A 17500-nucleotide genomic window follows, 5' to 3' on the forward strand; every position below is an offset into this window, starting at 1 on the left:
TACGGGGTCACACACACACACACACACACACACACACACACACACACACACACACACACACACACACACACACACACACACACACACACACACACAAGCCTTCTTTGCGCATGATGAAAAAAAGGCAGAGGGAGCGACTCGAGCAGATGATCGTATCAATAATTAACAACGCGGTTTGGATCATCGCTACTTCGTGCAAGTGTCTTATTGTGAAATAATAAGCCCTTGGCTTATCCCTTCACAAGGCGTTTACTACCGCGACATTTACTGGAGAGAGCCAGTCACTCTTCTCACCGCCGCGTACACACCGCTGGCCTCAATATGCGATACGGGCAGTGGTGCATAGTAACTAAGTACATTTACTCAAGTGCCGTACTTATAAGTACAATTTTGAGGTACTTTTATTTTACTGGAGTAGATCAAATTTTCTATACTTTTACTTCGACTCCACTACACCTCAGGGGCAATTGGCAAATATTGTACTTTTACTCTACAACTATTTGAAAACTTAAGTTACTAGTTACGTTGTAGATTTTTACTATTATTACAAAACATACTTTAGCCCTATTTAAATATTGGCTATTTTAAAATAGCCGATCTACAAGCTTGCATTGTGAGCTTGTAGATCTGCTATTTTCAAAACATTTGTATACATTCTAGACATAATGATAACTTGTGAAATGGGACATTCTGCATAATGAGTATAGCCTACTTTTTCTTTTGGTACTTTAAGCATATTTTGATGCCAATACTTCTGTACTTTTACCGGACTTTTATTTTAAACAGAGTATTTCTACGTTGCAGTAAGCAGTATTGATACTTTTACTTAATCATGAAATGAGAGTACTTTTTTCCACCACTGGATACGGGGTTTGTGCTGCCTGAGAGAGAGAGAGAGAGAGGGGCCCATGTTTCCCCCTCCTCACCTTGCATGGAACTCTGGAGGAATTTAGCAGCTGACCAATGGGGAGCAGTGTTGCTCCCCTCCGCCATGCATGCGCTTTACGCATCTGTCACGGTTTGATCGCACAGCCCCGTTGACTGTGTTGCTCGACGAGCCTAAGTGCCCTCTAATCGATTGTGACTCTTTGCCATAAACTTTACGATTGCAACAAGGCCACCAGCCCCCCCAACCCCACCCCTCGACACAAACCCCAATTAGCTTCATCTGAGGAGGGGGGTGCTATCAAATCTAGGAATTATACTGATCTACAATCAAAGAGAAGGACTTTAAAAAAACACCTCTGCAGATCTAATTCCTATACCAACTGAAGAAGCATGTTGTCTTTGGCTACTACACAAAACACAGCAAACCATATTTCAAATGTTTGAGTCTACAAACAATGTTTCTAATTTTTAGAGTCTACAAACTATATTTCATTTTTTTTGAGTCTACAAACTATATTTCACATTTTTAGAGTCTACAAATTATATTTCATTTTTTTAGAGTCTACAACCCTTCTAATTTTTAGAGTCAGTAGAGGTTTACAATCAAAGAGAGGGACTAAAAAAAAGCACATATGCAGATCTAATTCCTACCAACTGAAGAGGCATGTTTCCTTTGCCTACTACTGTACACAAAACACGGCAAACCATATTTCTAATTTTTACTCAGCAGTTAGCCTAAGGATAGGCCTAAAACGGATTACTACTCCACGAAGTCTAAACATTTTTTAAAACAATGCCAGAGAGCTGGAATCACAGACAGGCCTCGCATGTAAACCTATACCGTGCAAGAGCGCAGTAAATCTGAATTTACAGCCTAAAATATCAGCAGGTAGGCTATGTTAAAACCTACAAGCTTACGGAACACAGCAATTAAAAATATACACCACTGCAAAGGAAAATCAGACGACCTACAAAATGGCCCCTCAGATTAACTCTTAACGGGAATGGTCTATAGTGGTTCTCAACCTTTTCAAGCCATGACCCCCCCCCCCCAAACTAATCATATGTGAACTGGGAAACCCCCAGATAAATATTGTGAAATATATAAAATTTACAAGCTCACAGCCAGTTTTTATAGTTTTTTGATTACTTTTGCTCTAATGGTATTTTTTTTTTAGGTATTATTATTAAATTGTTGCTCACTGTCATCTGGGGACCCCCCCCTAAAAAAAAATCATGTGGGGACCCCCCCTGGGGGTCCCGACCCACAGGTTGAGAACCGCTGGTCTAGGACATGTATGCAAACTACAGTAGCAGCCATATTATATGAGGCTGTCTAATAATGTTGACTCTGCTTACCTTGTCATTCTGATATGCTGTCACGGCCACGAAGTCGGTCTCCGGGAACACATATGTCCTGAACGTACTGTATGGGAGTTTGAGGATGTCATTGGCCCTCACGATATGAAATCTGGGCTGATACTTGTGCATGGAATTTAAAATCGTCTGCAGAGAGAGAGGGGGGGGGGGGGGGGGGGGGGGGGGTGGGATGGGAGATGTACATAAATAATTAAAAGTCCACCTGAAGGCTTTTTTTCTTTTTCCTTCACACCAAATATACGAGTCTAGACAGACGATCATAAGATGTAATATAAAAATAACGTACATAATCCAGTACATTGTTCGTGACACACCTTTTTTTCTTTTTTATAATAATGACTGTATTATGTTGACTTGTCTGTAATTACCGGGGACTGAAAACAAAAAAAACCTTACTAGCCCACACATGTTGTCATGAGAGTTGATATGAAACCACAGTTGTTCTCAGTTGTATAATTCGCTTTATAATTCACAATTTAAGGACACATGTGTGTCCAATGTAAAGGAGGACTAAAAAAAACAAACATGTAATGCAACAATGTAAATATTTTTTTTATCTCTATAGGTTTGGGAGAATTAAACAACTCAAAGTGTGGTCCAGGGGGGACTCTCAGGGTTCTTTCAGTGGGTTCTAAATTGACCTGTACAAGTCTGTAACTCTGACAGTATACTGTCAGGGTTAAGGGGGCTCCTTGAAATCTTAAAGTTTGAGGACCACCGAATTAAACACATTCTGCACGGCTGTATCTGCCCTTCACCACGTGTATAGCCTACTTTAGTCATTCATCATTTTTCATTTTTACAGTCTGCATGCCTATTGCACTTGAGGGACCCCTGGGTAAGACATGCAGGGGCCCCAGCACACGTTGTTTGTGTTATACTCGCTCAATGAAGATATTACAGCAGACGTCAAACGTCTTGCAGCTTTTTGACCCGATTTTCCAATACTTTAACCCCGTATAGTTTTCAACCCTTTTCATATCAAGGTCCACCATTTGATGAGATTTAGACTCTCAGACCCAACACTTAGAATATTTATTCTATACTACATTCTCCAATTGTGTAAGACTCCTTGTAAATTAAATAGGCCTAATGCAGATGTTTAACAATAATTTAGAATTAAAGATCTATAAGGGTCCATTTGGTTAGCAACTCTCCATCTTTTAGCTGGGGACCACCTGGAACCCCCTCAAGGACCACTGGTGGTCCCCGGACCACTGCTTGAGAACCACAGCTTTAGCCTAATCCCCGGGCATTGCAAACGCTCTCCTCAAATATTATGTTATGTTATTTATTTATTCATGATCTCTCAATACAGCGTAACAATGATGGCAAATCCAATGAGGGCAAGAGTTGTAGCTCCAGACGCCCTTCCACGGCATACGGAGGGCCTGAGTTTTATGAATAGCATATAACTAGAAAAAGCTCGGTGAGATTCACGAGATGCTGTTGACCCTGCGGAACTAAGTTCAGGCTAATAATATTCTTGAGAGGTCGTTGGAAAACATAAGTAGCCCCGCGGCTACAATGTCAGCAGCAAGTTGGAAATTGAAGTGTCGACAAAGTGTCAACAGCTTTGGCCGATGCCATAATGTTAGCAAGTCATCTCTGAGAGAATAATATAGGACAATGCATGCAAATCCACACGGCTGTAAACAAAACACCACATAGGTTTCAATGTTCTATCGTTAGGCTATGACATGATATAGTTAGCAGCTTTTGTACAGTGTATAACCACTTAAACCCAGCATCGGTTTTGTGAGGAAAGCTTTCGCTGAAAAATAGCAGATCGACAAGCTCACAACATGATGCGCTGCGCCGTGTTGTGAGCTTGTCGATTGGCTATTTTCAGCGAAAGCTTTCCCCACAATAACAGAAAAGCACTATAGAGCCCTAAGGGACTATGGTTACCCATATGGGGGTTTAAGTGGATATAAGCTAAATCGTTCAATTGTATCAAATGCAAATGTACCCTAGGCTATTAGAAATTAAATAAAGTACATACATTGCTTGTACTTACAAATCCATGCTTGTCCGAGATATTGTTCGTCAGCTTGAGTTTATGAAAAGCAACAGGCTTCGCCATCCACTGCTCTCCGGTGGCTGGGCTGTCGGGGTGAATGTACATCCTCTTGGGCATCTCGGGGTCGGCCTTCCCCGCTACCATCCAACGGGAGTTATGGAACTTGTAGCGGCAATCGTCCGCGGCGACTATATCCATCAGCAGAATATATTTGGCTTTTTTGTCAAGCCCGTTTATCCGGACTTTGAACGGTGGAAACATTCTCCTGAAAGAGAGGAAAATAAACACGCGATTAACTCGCTGCGATTTGTAAAAACATGGCATAATATTACCATTGGCAGACTTAAAAATAAAAATACAAAGTGAATATTTCCGTGCTATATTATGGCATCGGCCAAAACTGTTAGGGGGGGAAATAATCCCTGATATGATGTCCACACCGAAAAAAAGGCTATTACAGGCGTATTACACGAATACTATCCTAAAGCTGTGTGTGTGTGTGTGTGTGTGTGTGTGTGTGTGTGTGTGTGTGTGTGTGTGTGTGTGTGTGTGTGTGTGTGTGTGTGTGTGTGTGTGTGTGTGTGTGTGTGTGTGTGTGTGTGTGTGTGTGTGTGTGTGTGTGTGTTTGTTTGGAATGGATCAGAACAGCTACAATCCATAGACTATATAAGCCTATAGTCACATATTTATGGCCATATCGCTTCACCGTGCCATCTTTTTCAAGTGACAGGCTGTTTACAAAATTCAGAAGCGCAACTGCCACCTCAGAATGTTTGATCTTGGCTTAAAGTAGCCTACAGCTTGATATTTATTTAGGACGTGTTGTCTGTGTGCAATAACATATTGGCCTATATGTTGCTCTTTTTACTGAAACGTTTTAGGGCAGGGGATGTAAAACTTTTTTTTCTTCTTTTTTTTTTAATTTTTGTAAAATTGTCGTATACAAAATGATTGTGTCCTTATTCCGTAAATGACATAAATACAGTAGCCTAATAATGTCTGGAAATAGGGTAATCATAATTCTTCCGATCGATCTATCTAGCCAACTTCTCTGTTTTATTATTTATTCTGCAGATACATAAATAATCATGGAAAATGGGTGCTGTTAATAAAACAATAATATATATATTTTTAAACATCGAGTTGACTTTTGTGCCTTCACGCACAGTACACGTTTAGACTGTGAATACTGTATGTGTTTAGCTTCACAAAACTACTCGCATAATAAATGCAGCTCGTTCACTTGATATGTGGGCCTGTGGTCGTTGGACGTTTTAGGTTATGTGGCATGGCATGTGTGCAGAATTGTAAGTAATTCTTACCTTCCGGATTTGGTAATAACCATCTCCGTTCCTACTTTATGGAACTGGTCCCAAAGATCCTTGGCTTCCAGGGTGACTTTTGGGTCATCGTCCACTTCTTCCTCCGGCTCTAAACTCTTCAAACTGCGGAGATGAGCCGCCTGATGGTGGTGACTCAAAGCCGGGTGAAGCCCTGCCTCCGCCGCCCCACCTAGAGAGTGGTCCGTCATGGGCTTGGTGAGCGCCCCGGGAGGCAGAGTGAGCGCCGGGAAGAAGGAGGGCTGTGTGGCCGCTAGGAACGCTGACATGGGGAAGTCGGTCGGCCGGTGAGCGTGGAAAGGGTGATAAGCCATGGCAGTCCCTGTGAAAACTGGATCTCTCATCGGTGCATCCAAAAAAATCAAAGTGAAATAATGATATGCGGTGGTATTTCCCCCAGCAAACAGCAGTATAGGTCCGTGTCCAGAGTAATTGATTTCTGTAATAAGCACAGAAGTGAATTAGAAAACAGAATACGCGTTGTTAGCGGACGCGTTATTGACGAAAAAAGCCAAGAATTGCTCGCGATCGTCCTTCGGTATAGCTCCGCGATGTCCCGTAATAAAAATGGCCAAAGTGCGTTCAGTTCAGCGACGCTTCGAGGACAGAGGCGCGCTTTGCTGTGTGTGTTCTCCGGTCGCTCTCAGACAAATGCGCTCTCTATGTCGGAGGGCTGGACGGTGCGATCATTCCACACGACGGCTCCGGAGTTGGACTGGTGAGATGTTGCCCCGTTCACTGTAGAACTGTGAGTATCTCACATGTCCTTCCTGCCTCGATCCCAACACTAATGAACCAAGCCCCTTTGATTGCTGATTTTACGCTTTCTGGACCAATTGTGGGCCTCTATAGGCGTGGTTTTGACAGCTCCGGCCAGACCCGAGGAGAGGGGGTGGACAAGAAGGTGTCGGAGGCATTAGCAGTAAGAAAACATGTCAACAGAATAAAATATTAACCAATGACAGGAAAGATCGGGAAATCCCACCCCCATCTCCAAGCCAAACACCGGGTCAGCCCTCAATTCTTGGCCGGTGGAGATATCACCTCCATCGGCTTGCGTTTTATAATGTCGACGAGGTGCTCATTTGGTGGAACCTCCGGAGAAACGAACCTGTCCACCGCTTGAATGTCTGAATCGATCACCGTGCCGTGGAATCGCTGCAATTATTGACAATATCGGTGCTCTGTTTTATGACTGTAGTGCAACTCACAACAGTCATTTAAGTCTCGTTGCGATGCTCATTTTGGAGAGATTTAATATAGTGTCATTTCTCCGGCGTTTCATGTTGTTTTTAAAAGCCTGTGCTGTGCCTAAAAAGACGCGTAATTATTATTATGTTATTGGTCCTTTTTTGACCCCCCCAGGCCAGCGTATCACGCACGCGCACGGACCGGATTTAAACGATAGCATGCCAGACCATGTCGCTGTCTCTCTGTGTTCGTGAGAATTAAACCATATACCTCCAGGCTAGAGCGATTTATCAGTCGTTTTCTTTGACTCGCTTGCTTGTCTCGTGAACGACTTGACGGGGAGGGCAGCGGCTAATAAAGCGGACATTGCCACTTTAAACGGGCTCCAGCCCCCCGGGCCGTTCCGAACACGCGAACCCAGATGTAACGCTGCTGCTGCGTCGAGGCAAGAGGAAAAGAAAACACATGAATGAAAGTGGTGAGTGCTTCTCCTTCGATGCAAACACTTCCTTGTAGTTCTAGGCTGTTTGGTGGGCGTTAAAAAGAACACGCAGCTTTGTCATATTGTGACACAGACACCAACACTTTTCCTTTCAACCCTGTAATATCAGTGTCAATTGTCAATTTTCGAGGCAACTTCAAATTAAATTCAGAAGAACGTTCTTGTTTGTTGGGTGTATTAGCATATTTTCTGTTGCGTTAAAAAATGCTGCCCAACGAGCCCCCCTCCCAAATGGATCGTCAGTTCTCGCTTTAATTCTCGTATATTTTCACTTCAAACTGACCCGACGGGATGATGTATTATTACACAGTCGTTACGGATGTTTTCCTGCGAGCGCCAGAGCGGTGTCGCCCTCCGCCAGCCTGTGTTTGTCAAACCGTGTAGCTACATGTGAAACACTTCATACCTTCACGCGTGACCCTGGTGGTGATCGACTCAATCTCTTTTCTCCACTCTTTTGTGTGTTATTCCTTTAAGAAAATCCATTCTCGGGGCCCTTGATTAACTTGGACTCGGTTTGTTAAAGAGCCGCTTGGCGCCAGTCGGCTGGACACCGCCACAATAAGAGCAGTCTCTTGTCACTTCATATTTACCCTAAAGTCTTTTGGTAGCGCCGCAATCCCCGTCGCCATCTCCGCGTCCAAAGCCAAAGCCGCGGCTTACGCTCGAGTTTTAGGCACAAGAAAGCCCTCGGTTATTACTTTGTGTCAAATGTGAGTTTGGATAAACAGCAGCTTTCTCTCTCAGAGCTTTATCAGAACGGACAGACGTTGGTCTGGACCCCCCTCCCCGTCTCCTCTCCTCCCCTCCCACCACTTCCACTGTCTTGATACAGAACATCGTCACTTCGACATAAAACTGAAACAAAAACTGATAATCCTTCCGAATGAGACTGTCAGAGAGACAGATGCACATTTCCTATTAACCCCTCTGGCCCCGTGGTGCGACCCTGCAGCACACTCTACACACTCAAATCCACAGGTGTGCAAACGTCCTTATTAAAATCACGTTCTCAATTAAATTAATTGGACATGGTGGAAAAAAAATATACAGTCCTTATTAAGCAGGCTAGCATTGAGCAATAATCAAATATGTGTCCGAAATATTGCTTTGTATTGGGGGTTTGTTTTGGGAGGGGGGGGGGGGGGGGAAACTGCATAGCACAGGATGTGGAATAAAAACAACCAAAAAACAAATGTAATTTAAGATTTGAAAATGATGTCCATGTCTGTATTGCAGGCTAAAACTAAACACTCGTTGCTTATATTAGAATTAGTGGCTTTGGCTAAAAGGTGAACTGGACAGTGTAAAAAGGAGCCGGATTTAAGAAAGCACAAATTCATGTTGGTAGCCTATTTATTAAGCCAAAAGAAGTCCATGTTTTCTTTGCATTGTGAATAAAGCACAGATTAGCTCGCCATGGTGTTGGCCCTGTAGATTAACTGATTTGACACAATGAAGGCAATACTGCCTGCCATTTCACCAATGACAAATAGCCGCGGGTCATTGTACAGTGCCCCCATTAGAAAGTGTTTTCACTCATTGCTATGTTGTCATCATTGAAAACCAAATACATGAATACAATAAAATAAACAGTGTCATAATGGACAACGTGCATACTATAGGCTACATTACATTTATACACTGAATAGTCAGATCTTAAGAAATAGTTTAGTTCATTATTAACAGTGATTTGTGAGTTGTGTCATGGCTCAATATTTGTAAAGCGTCCCGTAGCCTATTTGACCGGACAGTTAATTTAATTTCAAAGGCTATACACCTTAGATTTATGGAATGGCAGAGATGGAGCGAGGGCCGGTGGTGAGTGAAGGGAACCTCAGCTGAGCAGTCATTCAGGCCTTAACGTCTGACTATAGTTGGAACTGAAACGTTTTGAGTAGAAAAAGATTAGCAACATATGGAGGCAGCTAACGGGCTTTTCTCTCCGTGTATAAACCCAACGGGCTAATTATATCAACAACACTTTTATAATTAGTCACCATTTATTTGTTCTGTCTCCTACGACGTTACACATCTAAATACGATCCTATAACACGGGGCCATTAACTCACCATTACAAAAAAAAACATTAAAGACGGAATAACTCATTCGACTCAGCACTATATTGAAACCAAGACAATTAGACATTATGGGAAACATTAACATTTATGAATATGATTATGCTCACATCCTATGAATACGGTTCTTGCCCTTGCTTGGCAACATCATGTGTGCGACCTCCCTCAAAGGTCACGTCGCTTTTAAGGCGTAAAAAGTTGAAGCTGTGAACAGGCTCAAAGGCAGTGGTGGGAAAAGTACTCACATACTTTATTTAAGTAAAAGTATCACTGCAATGTAGAAATACTCTGTTACAAGTAAAAGTCTGGAATTAAAAATGTACTTGAGTAAAAAAAAAAAGTATTGGTATCAAAATGTACTTAAAGTACCAAAAGTAGAAAGTAGCCTACTCATTATGCAGAAGGTCAAAGTTTTCAAATGTAGGCCTATAATATATATGTATATATATTTTTTAAATATATTTTGAAAATAGCAGATCTACAAGCTCACAATGCATCACATCAGGACGCATTGTGAGCTTGTAGATCTGCTATTTTCAAATGGCCAAAATGTATATAGGGCTGAAGTGGTTGAAGTATGTTTTGTAATAATATTCTATATCTACAAAGTAACTATAGTAACTAAAGTTTTCAAATAATTGTAGTTGAGCAAAAGTAGCCTACAATATTTGCCTCTGAGATGTAGTGGAGTAGAAGTAAAAGTACTGAAAATTGGAAATACTGCAGTAAAGTAAAAAATACCTCAAAATGTTTCTTAGGTACAGCACTTGAGTAAATGTACTTAGTTACTTTTACACCAGTGCACAAAGGGCAGCTCATCCGCGGTTCCGGAGACAGGTTGATTAAACCCCGGTGCCCTTGTACCGTCCGCTCAATAGAATCTGTTCAGGTTGCCAGAGTTGGGTGAAAACACGCGTAAAAAAAACATTGTAATACGCGGCGCCACAAGGATCATTTTGGTGACCTGTGATAGTGATATGGCACAAAGAATCGCCTAATTGCAATATAACGGGACAGTGTAGGGGCTTTATTTGTCCATAATCGAGTATATTGTTCTTCTTTCGCTACTCAGACATTGTTACTTTCCTCCCTTTCATCTCTTCATCGTCTCTTCCCATCTCCCTGCATCATCTCTCCATGCTAAATATAGCGGGTAGACGGAGGCCTTGGCGCCAGACCGTTTAAGACCTGTCAGAGTCCCTCATATTTCCCCTTGTCACATGTACACCCAGCCAGCGCCTCCTCCTCCTCCTCCTCCTCCTCCGGCTACCAGCGGCCCCCGAACCACCACCACCACCTCCTCCTCCTCCCCTTCGCTCTTTCATTCTCACTTTTCCTCCCCTTGTCCCTCTCCTCTGAGTCCTCTCCTCTCCTCTCCTCTCCCTCTCTCTCTCTCTCTCCGCTCTCTCTCTCTCTCTCCGCACGCGCGCGCGCGGACCACGGACCTGTTTACATCTCTCTCCGTTTCTCTCCCCGTCTCATTAAAGCCGGGGGGGGGGGGGGGGGGGTTAACCCCTGTTCCCGGTGCCCTCTGCTCTGTGAACTTGGCATCATTTGCTCGTCTTCGGGTTCGTGTTTGTCTCATTGACCCGAGTCAGCGGGGCGGCCGCTGAGCTGTCCACTTCACTGGGCCGGACCAGGCTGATGGACGACAAATAACTGTTCTCACAAGAGGCTACCCCCCCCCCCCCCCCCTTCAAACCAATCACACACACACACACACACACACACACACACACACACACACACACACACACACACACACACACACACACACACACACACACACACACACACACACACACACACACACACACACACACACACACACACACACACAGTTCTGTGATAGATTAATCTGTGTGACGAGGAATTATTAGCCTAGATAGGAATATCCTCACTGTAAATTCTGACATTCATTGTACAAATAGACCCAAACATTTTACACTCTCTGAGTTGAATGTGCACAACTGAAAATCTTTGCTGTAGGTCACAGTTTAGAAATACATGAATTAGCTATGTTCATATAGTCACACCACGACAGGTGCAAAATAGTTGGTGGTATTAATTTGGTGAGCAAGGTGCAATAGAGTGGGTTGTTATTAATATTATTATTATCATCATTATTATCATCATTATCATTATCATTATCATTATCATTATCATTATAATTATTATTATTTTGCATGTTGAAAAAGAGTGTGTGGGAATTATTTTGTGTGTGCTCTCAACATTGCAGCTGCAGGATGAGTTAGAACAGGAAAAGAGAGAATGTAGAATAAATAAACAAATTATATAGGCTAATGTGCATAATGTGTGTGTTTAAATAGTTTAGTCAGGATTGTCACTTTGACGTGCCATTGGTGTCAATCATTTAGAATGACGATTATCTTTTTCACCACATGTGTCCATGGGTATTAAAACAGCTTGACATTTCTGTAGTTTATTCTTCTGACCTGTACACTACACATAATAGATTATTAGCCTATTCATTACCTGTTGGTCTGAAACGATCCAGTATGAACGCATCATTGAGGTTCTTCTGATCTGTAGACCCAGTAGCCTAAAGTTTGGGTTGTGTAGCCTATTTGCGCAAAAATAGCAGATCTACAAGCATTGTGACTTGTGAGCATGTAGGAAGAAGTCAGTCTTATATAGTCTTATACAGGCGTAAGCCTAATTTATGCTCCACCATCCGAAAATAGCCGAAAATAGCCAACCTACAAGCCCACTGATGAAGTATGAATCAGGCTTATAGTATAGAGCAGGGGTCTTCAACAGGGGGTCCGGGACCCCTAGGGGGTCCTCATAGCTACTATAGGGGGTCCGCCAAATATTTGTGATAGAATTTATTTATTTTTTACATTAACCACTTGCATCCCTATTCTGAGGAGAACATTAGACGAAAATAGCAGATCTACAAGCTCACAACGTCTCGCGCTGCGAGGCGTTGTGAGCTTGTAGATCGGCTATTTTTGGCTATTTCGGGGCAAATCAAGTACTAAGTATTGAAGGTTTACGTGGTTAAATGTCTGAAATGAACAAAAAACATTAATTTACACAACACGAAGCCATCTATGAAATCTAAATACAAAAAGTTTAATCTGCAACATAATTGTAAATAATGTAGTGGTGGTGGGGGGGTCCCTGCAGCCCTGCTTCATCTCTATCTCAGCTAATAAGGGGTCCTTGGCCTGGAAAAACGTTGAAGACCTCTGATGCAGAGCCTATGCTATACAGCAGGTGTAGGTGTGAGTCTCTGGCAGTGGCAGGCAGGTAGGGGAGGTTAACAGGTGGGGGCGCTAGAATGACCCTGGGGAATGGTTGTACAAGCCTCTGTCTCACTCACCGTTCTCTCTCCGAGTGATAAAGTGGCAGTCTACCATCCTCTGGCCATACATAAGTAATAGCAGGATTTTATTACGATGCATGGGGGCGGGTTGAGTGAGCTCATATATATATAAGACAGAGCAAAATTGCATGTGTATGCGGTGATTAAAAAAAAAAAAAGTTCTCCCTAAAACCCTTCAGTGAGCAGTGGTGGAAAAAGTACTCAAATTCTTTACTTAAGTAAAAGTACCAATATTGCAATATAAAAATACTCTGTTACAAGTAAAAGTTCAGAATTTAAAATGTACTTGAGTAAAAGTACAAAAGTATTGGCATCAAAATGTACTTGAAGTACCAAAAGTAAATATTTGAAAATAGCAGATCTAAAAAAATAGCAGATCTACAAGCTCACAACACAATGCGACGTGTTGTGAGCTTGTAGATCGCTATTTTCAAATAGCCTTGGTATAAAATAGAGCTAATGGTTAATGTATGTTTCATAATATAATCATTTATATTTGAAAAGTAACTAGTAACTAGTAAAAGTACAACATTTGCCTCTGAGATGTAGCGGAGTAGAAGTAAAAGTATTGGAAATTGGAAATAGGCCTATAAGTAAAGTACAATTACCTCAAAATTGTACTTAAGTGAGCTACAGTACTTAAGTAAATGTACTTAGTTACGTTCCACCACTGTCAGTGAGCATGTATTAAATATTCTATAATACCGCTGCATGTTTATCTTTATTGTCCAAACCCTTGCTCCGACCGACGTATTCACGAGACAGGCCTGGGCTTTCTCTGAAAATAGCAGATCGACAAGCTCACACGAATGCATTGTTGTGAGCTTTGTCGATCAGCTATAGCGCTATTTTCAGCGAAAGCTTTCTCCACAATAACAGAAAACAGAAAAGACACTAGTATAGAGCCCTGGGGGACTCCCTCCGGTCAACCATATGGGGTTAAGTGGTTAAACATCTCTCCCCCTTTGACTCTTTTGGCAGCACCAGTTGGAGGTGTGTAGAGAGAGGGAGAGAGAGACATGCGACACGGTGACATTCCTACTGCTCGCTGGCCGGCGACAGAGCTCTCCTCCTGGCCCTGTGCCTTTGATCAGGGGGTCCATCATGGATCCGCCTCCACGGAGCTACAGGTGGGTTCAGTTCAGTCGGTGTGTCCCAGGCAGGCAGGCAGGCAGGCTCAGCCGCCGGGTGCTGTTAACCAGTGGTGTGTCAAGCAGTGGTTCTCAAACCTTTTCATGCCAAGGACCCCCAAATGATATGTATTTGGCCGCGGACCCCCATCTAAAAATATTTTGCTCCAGGGACCCCCAGAAGCAAAGATTTGAGTTACAAAGCTTCGCTTTAAAAATATATATATATTCAAAGATTTGCACGAATGTTCAAATAGCAGATCTACAAGCTCATAGCGCGGCACTCGGTGCCTCACTATGAGCTTGTAGATCTACTATTTTTGAATAGCCAAAGTATAAAAGGTCATAATTATTCTGATGCTATATTTACACATTTTGCTGCAGGGTAACCCCTGGAACCCCCTCAAGTACCCCTGGGGGTCCCCGTACATTTGAGAACCAATGGTGTAAAGTATAACTAAGAACGTTTACTCAAGTAGAGTACATAAGTTCAATTTGGAGGTAGTTGTACTTTACTTGAGTATTTCCAATTTCCAATACTTTTACTTCTAGCCTACTCCACTACATCTCGGATCCAAATATTGTACTTTTACTCCACTACATGTATTTGAAAACTTTAGTCACTAGTTACTTTGTAGATTTGGATTATCATTACATTAACCACTGCAGCCCTATATATGTTGGCCATTTGAAAATAGCCGATATACAAGCTCACAATGCCTGATGAAGCATACATTTTGATACCAATACTTTTGTACTTTTACTCAAGTAAATGTTGAATTCCGGACTTTTACTTGTAACAGAGCATTTCTACATTGCAGTATTGATATTTTAGCTTAAGTAAAAAAAATTGAGTACCTTTTCCACCACTGCGGTTAACTCTCTGGCGACAGACAGTGCGCTGCAGGCGTGCGTTATGGCGCGGAACGTTGCGCCTTGCCTAATATTTTCCATGTGATTGATTGAATACTTTATTACCAGTTTGCAAAAAAAAATCACACCCAGTGTGAAGTGGGTGGTGTGGTCACATTGGTCATTACAGTGATGGAAGTGGTCAACATGACTCACTCATAAAAACGTTTAAATTACCTTTTTTTAAGTCCATGGTTACACCACCCCAGAAAAACACTAGCTGGTGATGACACTAGCTGTAATGTGATTGGCTGATATTACAGCTAGTGTCATGCGAATCAAAAAGTATCGATTTGCATTAACAATGGCAGAGTTTTACTGTGTACATAATTGGCCTATCACGGTGCAGGATTGGCCGGTGTACAGAATTCTCGGTGTATACAAATTGCAAAAGTATCGATTTGCATTAACAATGGCAGGGTTTTGCAGGGTACATAATTGGCCAATCACGGTGCAGGATTGGGCGGTGTACATAATTGCCAAAAGCCACTTATAGAGGCTAAAAAAGCACAGAAGGTACAGTTCTATATAAAAGGATGCTAAACGGATTAAACCCAAGAAAACACTATGGCTTAAGTTGATTCCATTGGGGTCCTGTGTATTCAATTAAATGCAGACCCCAGATACCAATGTTGCACATAATTGTGTGATCATTGTCGTGGCATGACGTCAGCTGTCAAAGCCCCTGAAATATAACTGGAATTAAGCACACAAACAGTGTTCATGCTTAGGGATGTATCTGTCGTCGTAAAAAGAATAAGAATGTCTACAATTTAATCACAAGCAGTTTAAAATAATCGTGCATTCGAGTTGGATCATTTTTTGGAAGCTGGTAGCCTAGTCTTTTTTTAATGATTCAGCTCGAATGTATGATTCTTTTTATTAGTAGATATGGGCTAGTTAGTTTGAGTGCCGGTTGGTGAGTATTTGATAGATCACGGCATCAAATTCCCTCAAACGCCTCAGCTTTGTCCCGTCAAGCGACTCCTCTTAACTCGCGACCACCTTAAATCTCGCATTTAAAAGACATGAATGGATCCATCATCATTAAGTATAATATTTGGAATGAACACGTTCTGTTGCACGTCGAATTTAAACGTTTCCTAACGAATAAGGTGTAGTCAATTCTGTTTAGTTTTACTTTTATAAGCGAAGGAACTTTTTTCCATGACCAGCTATTTATGGTGCAAGGTCATAGCCTATTAGCCTATATATGTTTATTTTATTTATTTTTTTATGAAAAGATCAAACACTGGAAATATAGCCAAAAGTATGATACTTTATTTTATTTTGTCTGCATGGAATATTTGTTTAATCATGAAAACACAAAATAGCCTAATGAGTGCCTACACCTGGGCTGGGTATTTTAGGCCCAAAAGTTCAATGTTTTAAACTGCAAAACATTTCATTTTTCCGTGTCTTTGATTGGGCCTACATGTCTTTTAAACACAATTCTTCTGAGACCAGATTATTGTAGCGTCGTGTTAGCAGTTTGGACACACTTGGCTTTGCGATAAGAACAACACATTTTAGCAGCCCAACATGTGTTTATTTTACAGGCCTGACCCGTTGACAGCGTCTCCAAATTCAATTTCCATCTCATGCGACGGGAACATAGAATCACATTATAGCCTACAGGAGGCGATGTGAAATTATACCTGAAGTCCGGAGGAAATGCTTTTATTTCGCTACTTTAATTCAATGAGGGGGGGGGTGGGGGGCACTTCTGCGTGTTAAATTGTCAGCTCTCACATGACGTTGTCATTGCATTACAAATAAAGGCACACATAAGAATAATCTCATTTGTTGATAACAGGATTATAGGTGTCCGTACACTCATTCTATTCTGTATATGTTCTCATATGGGAGATATAACTTTGTTTATAAAGAATGTAAACTTAATCAAGGAAAATGAGTTTTATTTTTAGGTGGACAAACTGTGCTATAGTTTGAATTTGATAAATGTAGGCTGATTATAGTTTTAAGTAGGCTTGTTGACGTAGGTTATTTTATTTATAATTAGGTTTAGCTTACTTCGGTCCGGTAGCATTTTTTTTTAAATAGCCTCACCCTCATACATGTTCTTTAATCATTTCCACCTTCTGAAATAGTTAAATAATCATTAGGAAATAACGTTTGATTCAATTCAAACCGAACGTTCAAATTTGAACATTGCTAATACTATTAGCAATATTCAAATTTGTAAACACTTCAAGCCTATTAGCCTAATAGGCTTTAAGTGTTTACAAAACAATCTAATCTCTGCAACGTTTTGATTTATAGGCAATTAAGAATGAAGAATTCATCTATTTTATATTGACTGGATATGGAAGTTAATTTCAAACTAAACAGAACAATAGCCTGGCTTTTACGCTTTTTTATATAATACATTTCTGTAAGGTATAGGCTATCTACTAAATACAGTTGATGAAATTGAAACGGTGCAGCAACACTATAATGTTATACATCATCATAATATGTCAAAACAGAATAGATAAATCTCCATTAATTCTGATGGTGGAAATTGGCTAATTACAAAACTTGAAGTCAGTAGGGCTAAAAGAATAACGATTACAAATTAAAAAAAAGGAAACAAGATTTAGAAACATTATAAATGCCCCTACATTACAAAAATAAAAAAGACCATCTAAAAAACTGAGCATAAATGCAGGTTATAGGATATCATGTGTGTGCTGTTTTTCTA

General features: G+C 41.3%; 1 protein-coding gene and 1 long non-coding RNA gene across 3 annotated transcripts in view; one reads left to right on the forward strand and one right to left on the reverse strand.

Annotated features, from left to right (window-relative positions):
- tbx2b (T-box transcription factor 2b) overlaps positions 1 to 7202 on the reverse strand; it is a 12360-nt gene extending 5158 nt beyond the window's left edge. Inside the window, exons 1-3 of one of the 2 annotated variants that reach the window (XM_084063879.1) lie at positions 5614 to 7202; positions 4289 to 4556; positions 2248 to 2394 (exon numbers count right to left, since the gene is read on the reverse strand). In XM_084063879.1, coding sequence (XP_083920005.1) covers positions 2248 to 2394; positions 4289 to 4556; positions 5614 to 5975 — 777 coding nt within the window. In that variant the 5' untranslated portion in view covers positions 5976 to 7202. Of the gene's footprint in view, positions 1 to 2247; positions 2395 to 4273; positions 4557 to 5613 lie in introns of both variants that reach the window. The other variant, XM_084063878.1, reaches the window with a different exon arrangement.
- Positions 7172 to 17500, forward strand: part of LOC311049941 — an 11028-nt gene continuing 699 nt past the window's right edge. The window contains exons 1-2 of the long non-coding RNA XR_014601257.1: positions 7172 to 7300; positions 13736 to 13884. This is a non-coding gene — a long non-coding RNA (uncharacterized lncRNA). The remainder of the gene's footprint in view (positions 7301 to 13735; positions 13885 to 17500) is intronic.

This window comes from Gymnoscopelus microlampas (assembly GCF_963454915.1).
Source record: "Gymnoscopelus microlampas genome assembly, chromosome: 8".
Classification (NCBI taxonomy): domain Eukaryota; kingdom Metazoa; phylum Chordata; class Actinopteri; order Myctophiformes; family Myctophidae; genus Gymnoscopelus; species Gymnoscopelus microlampas.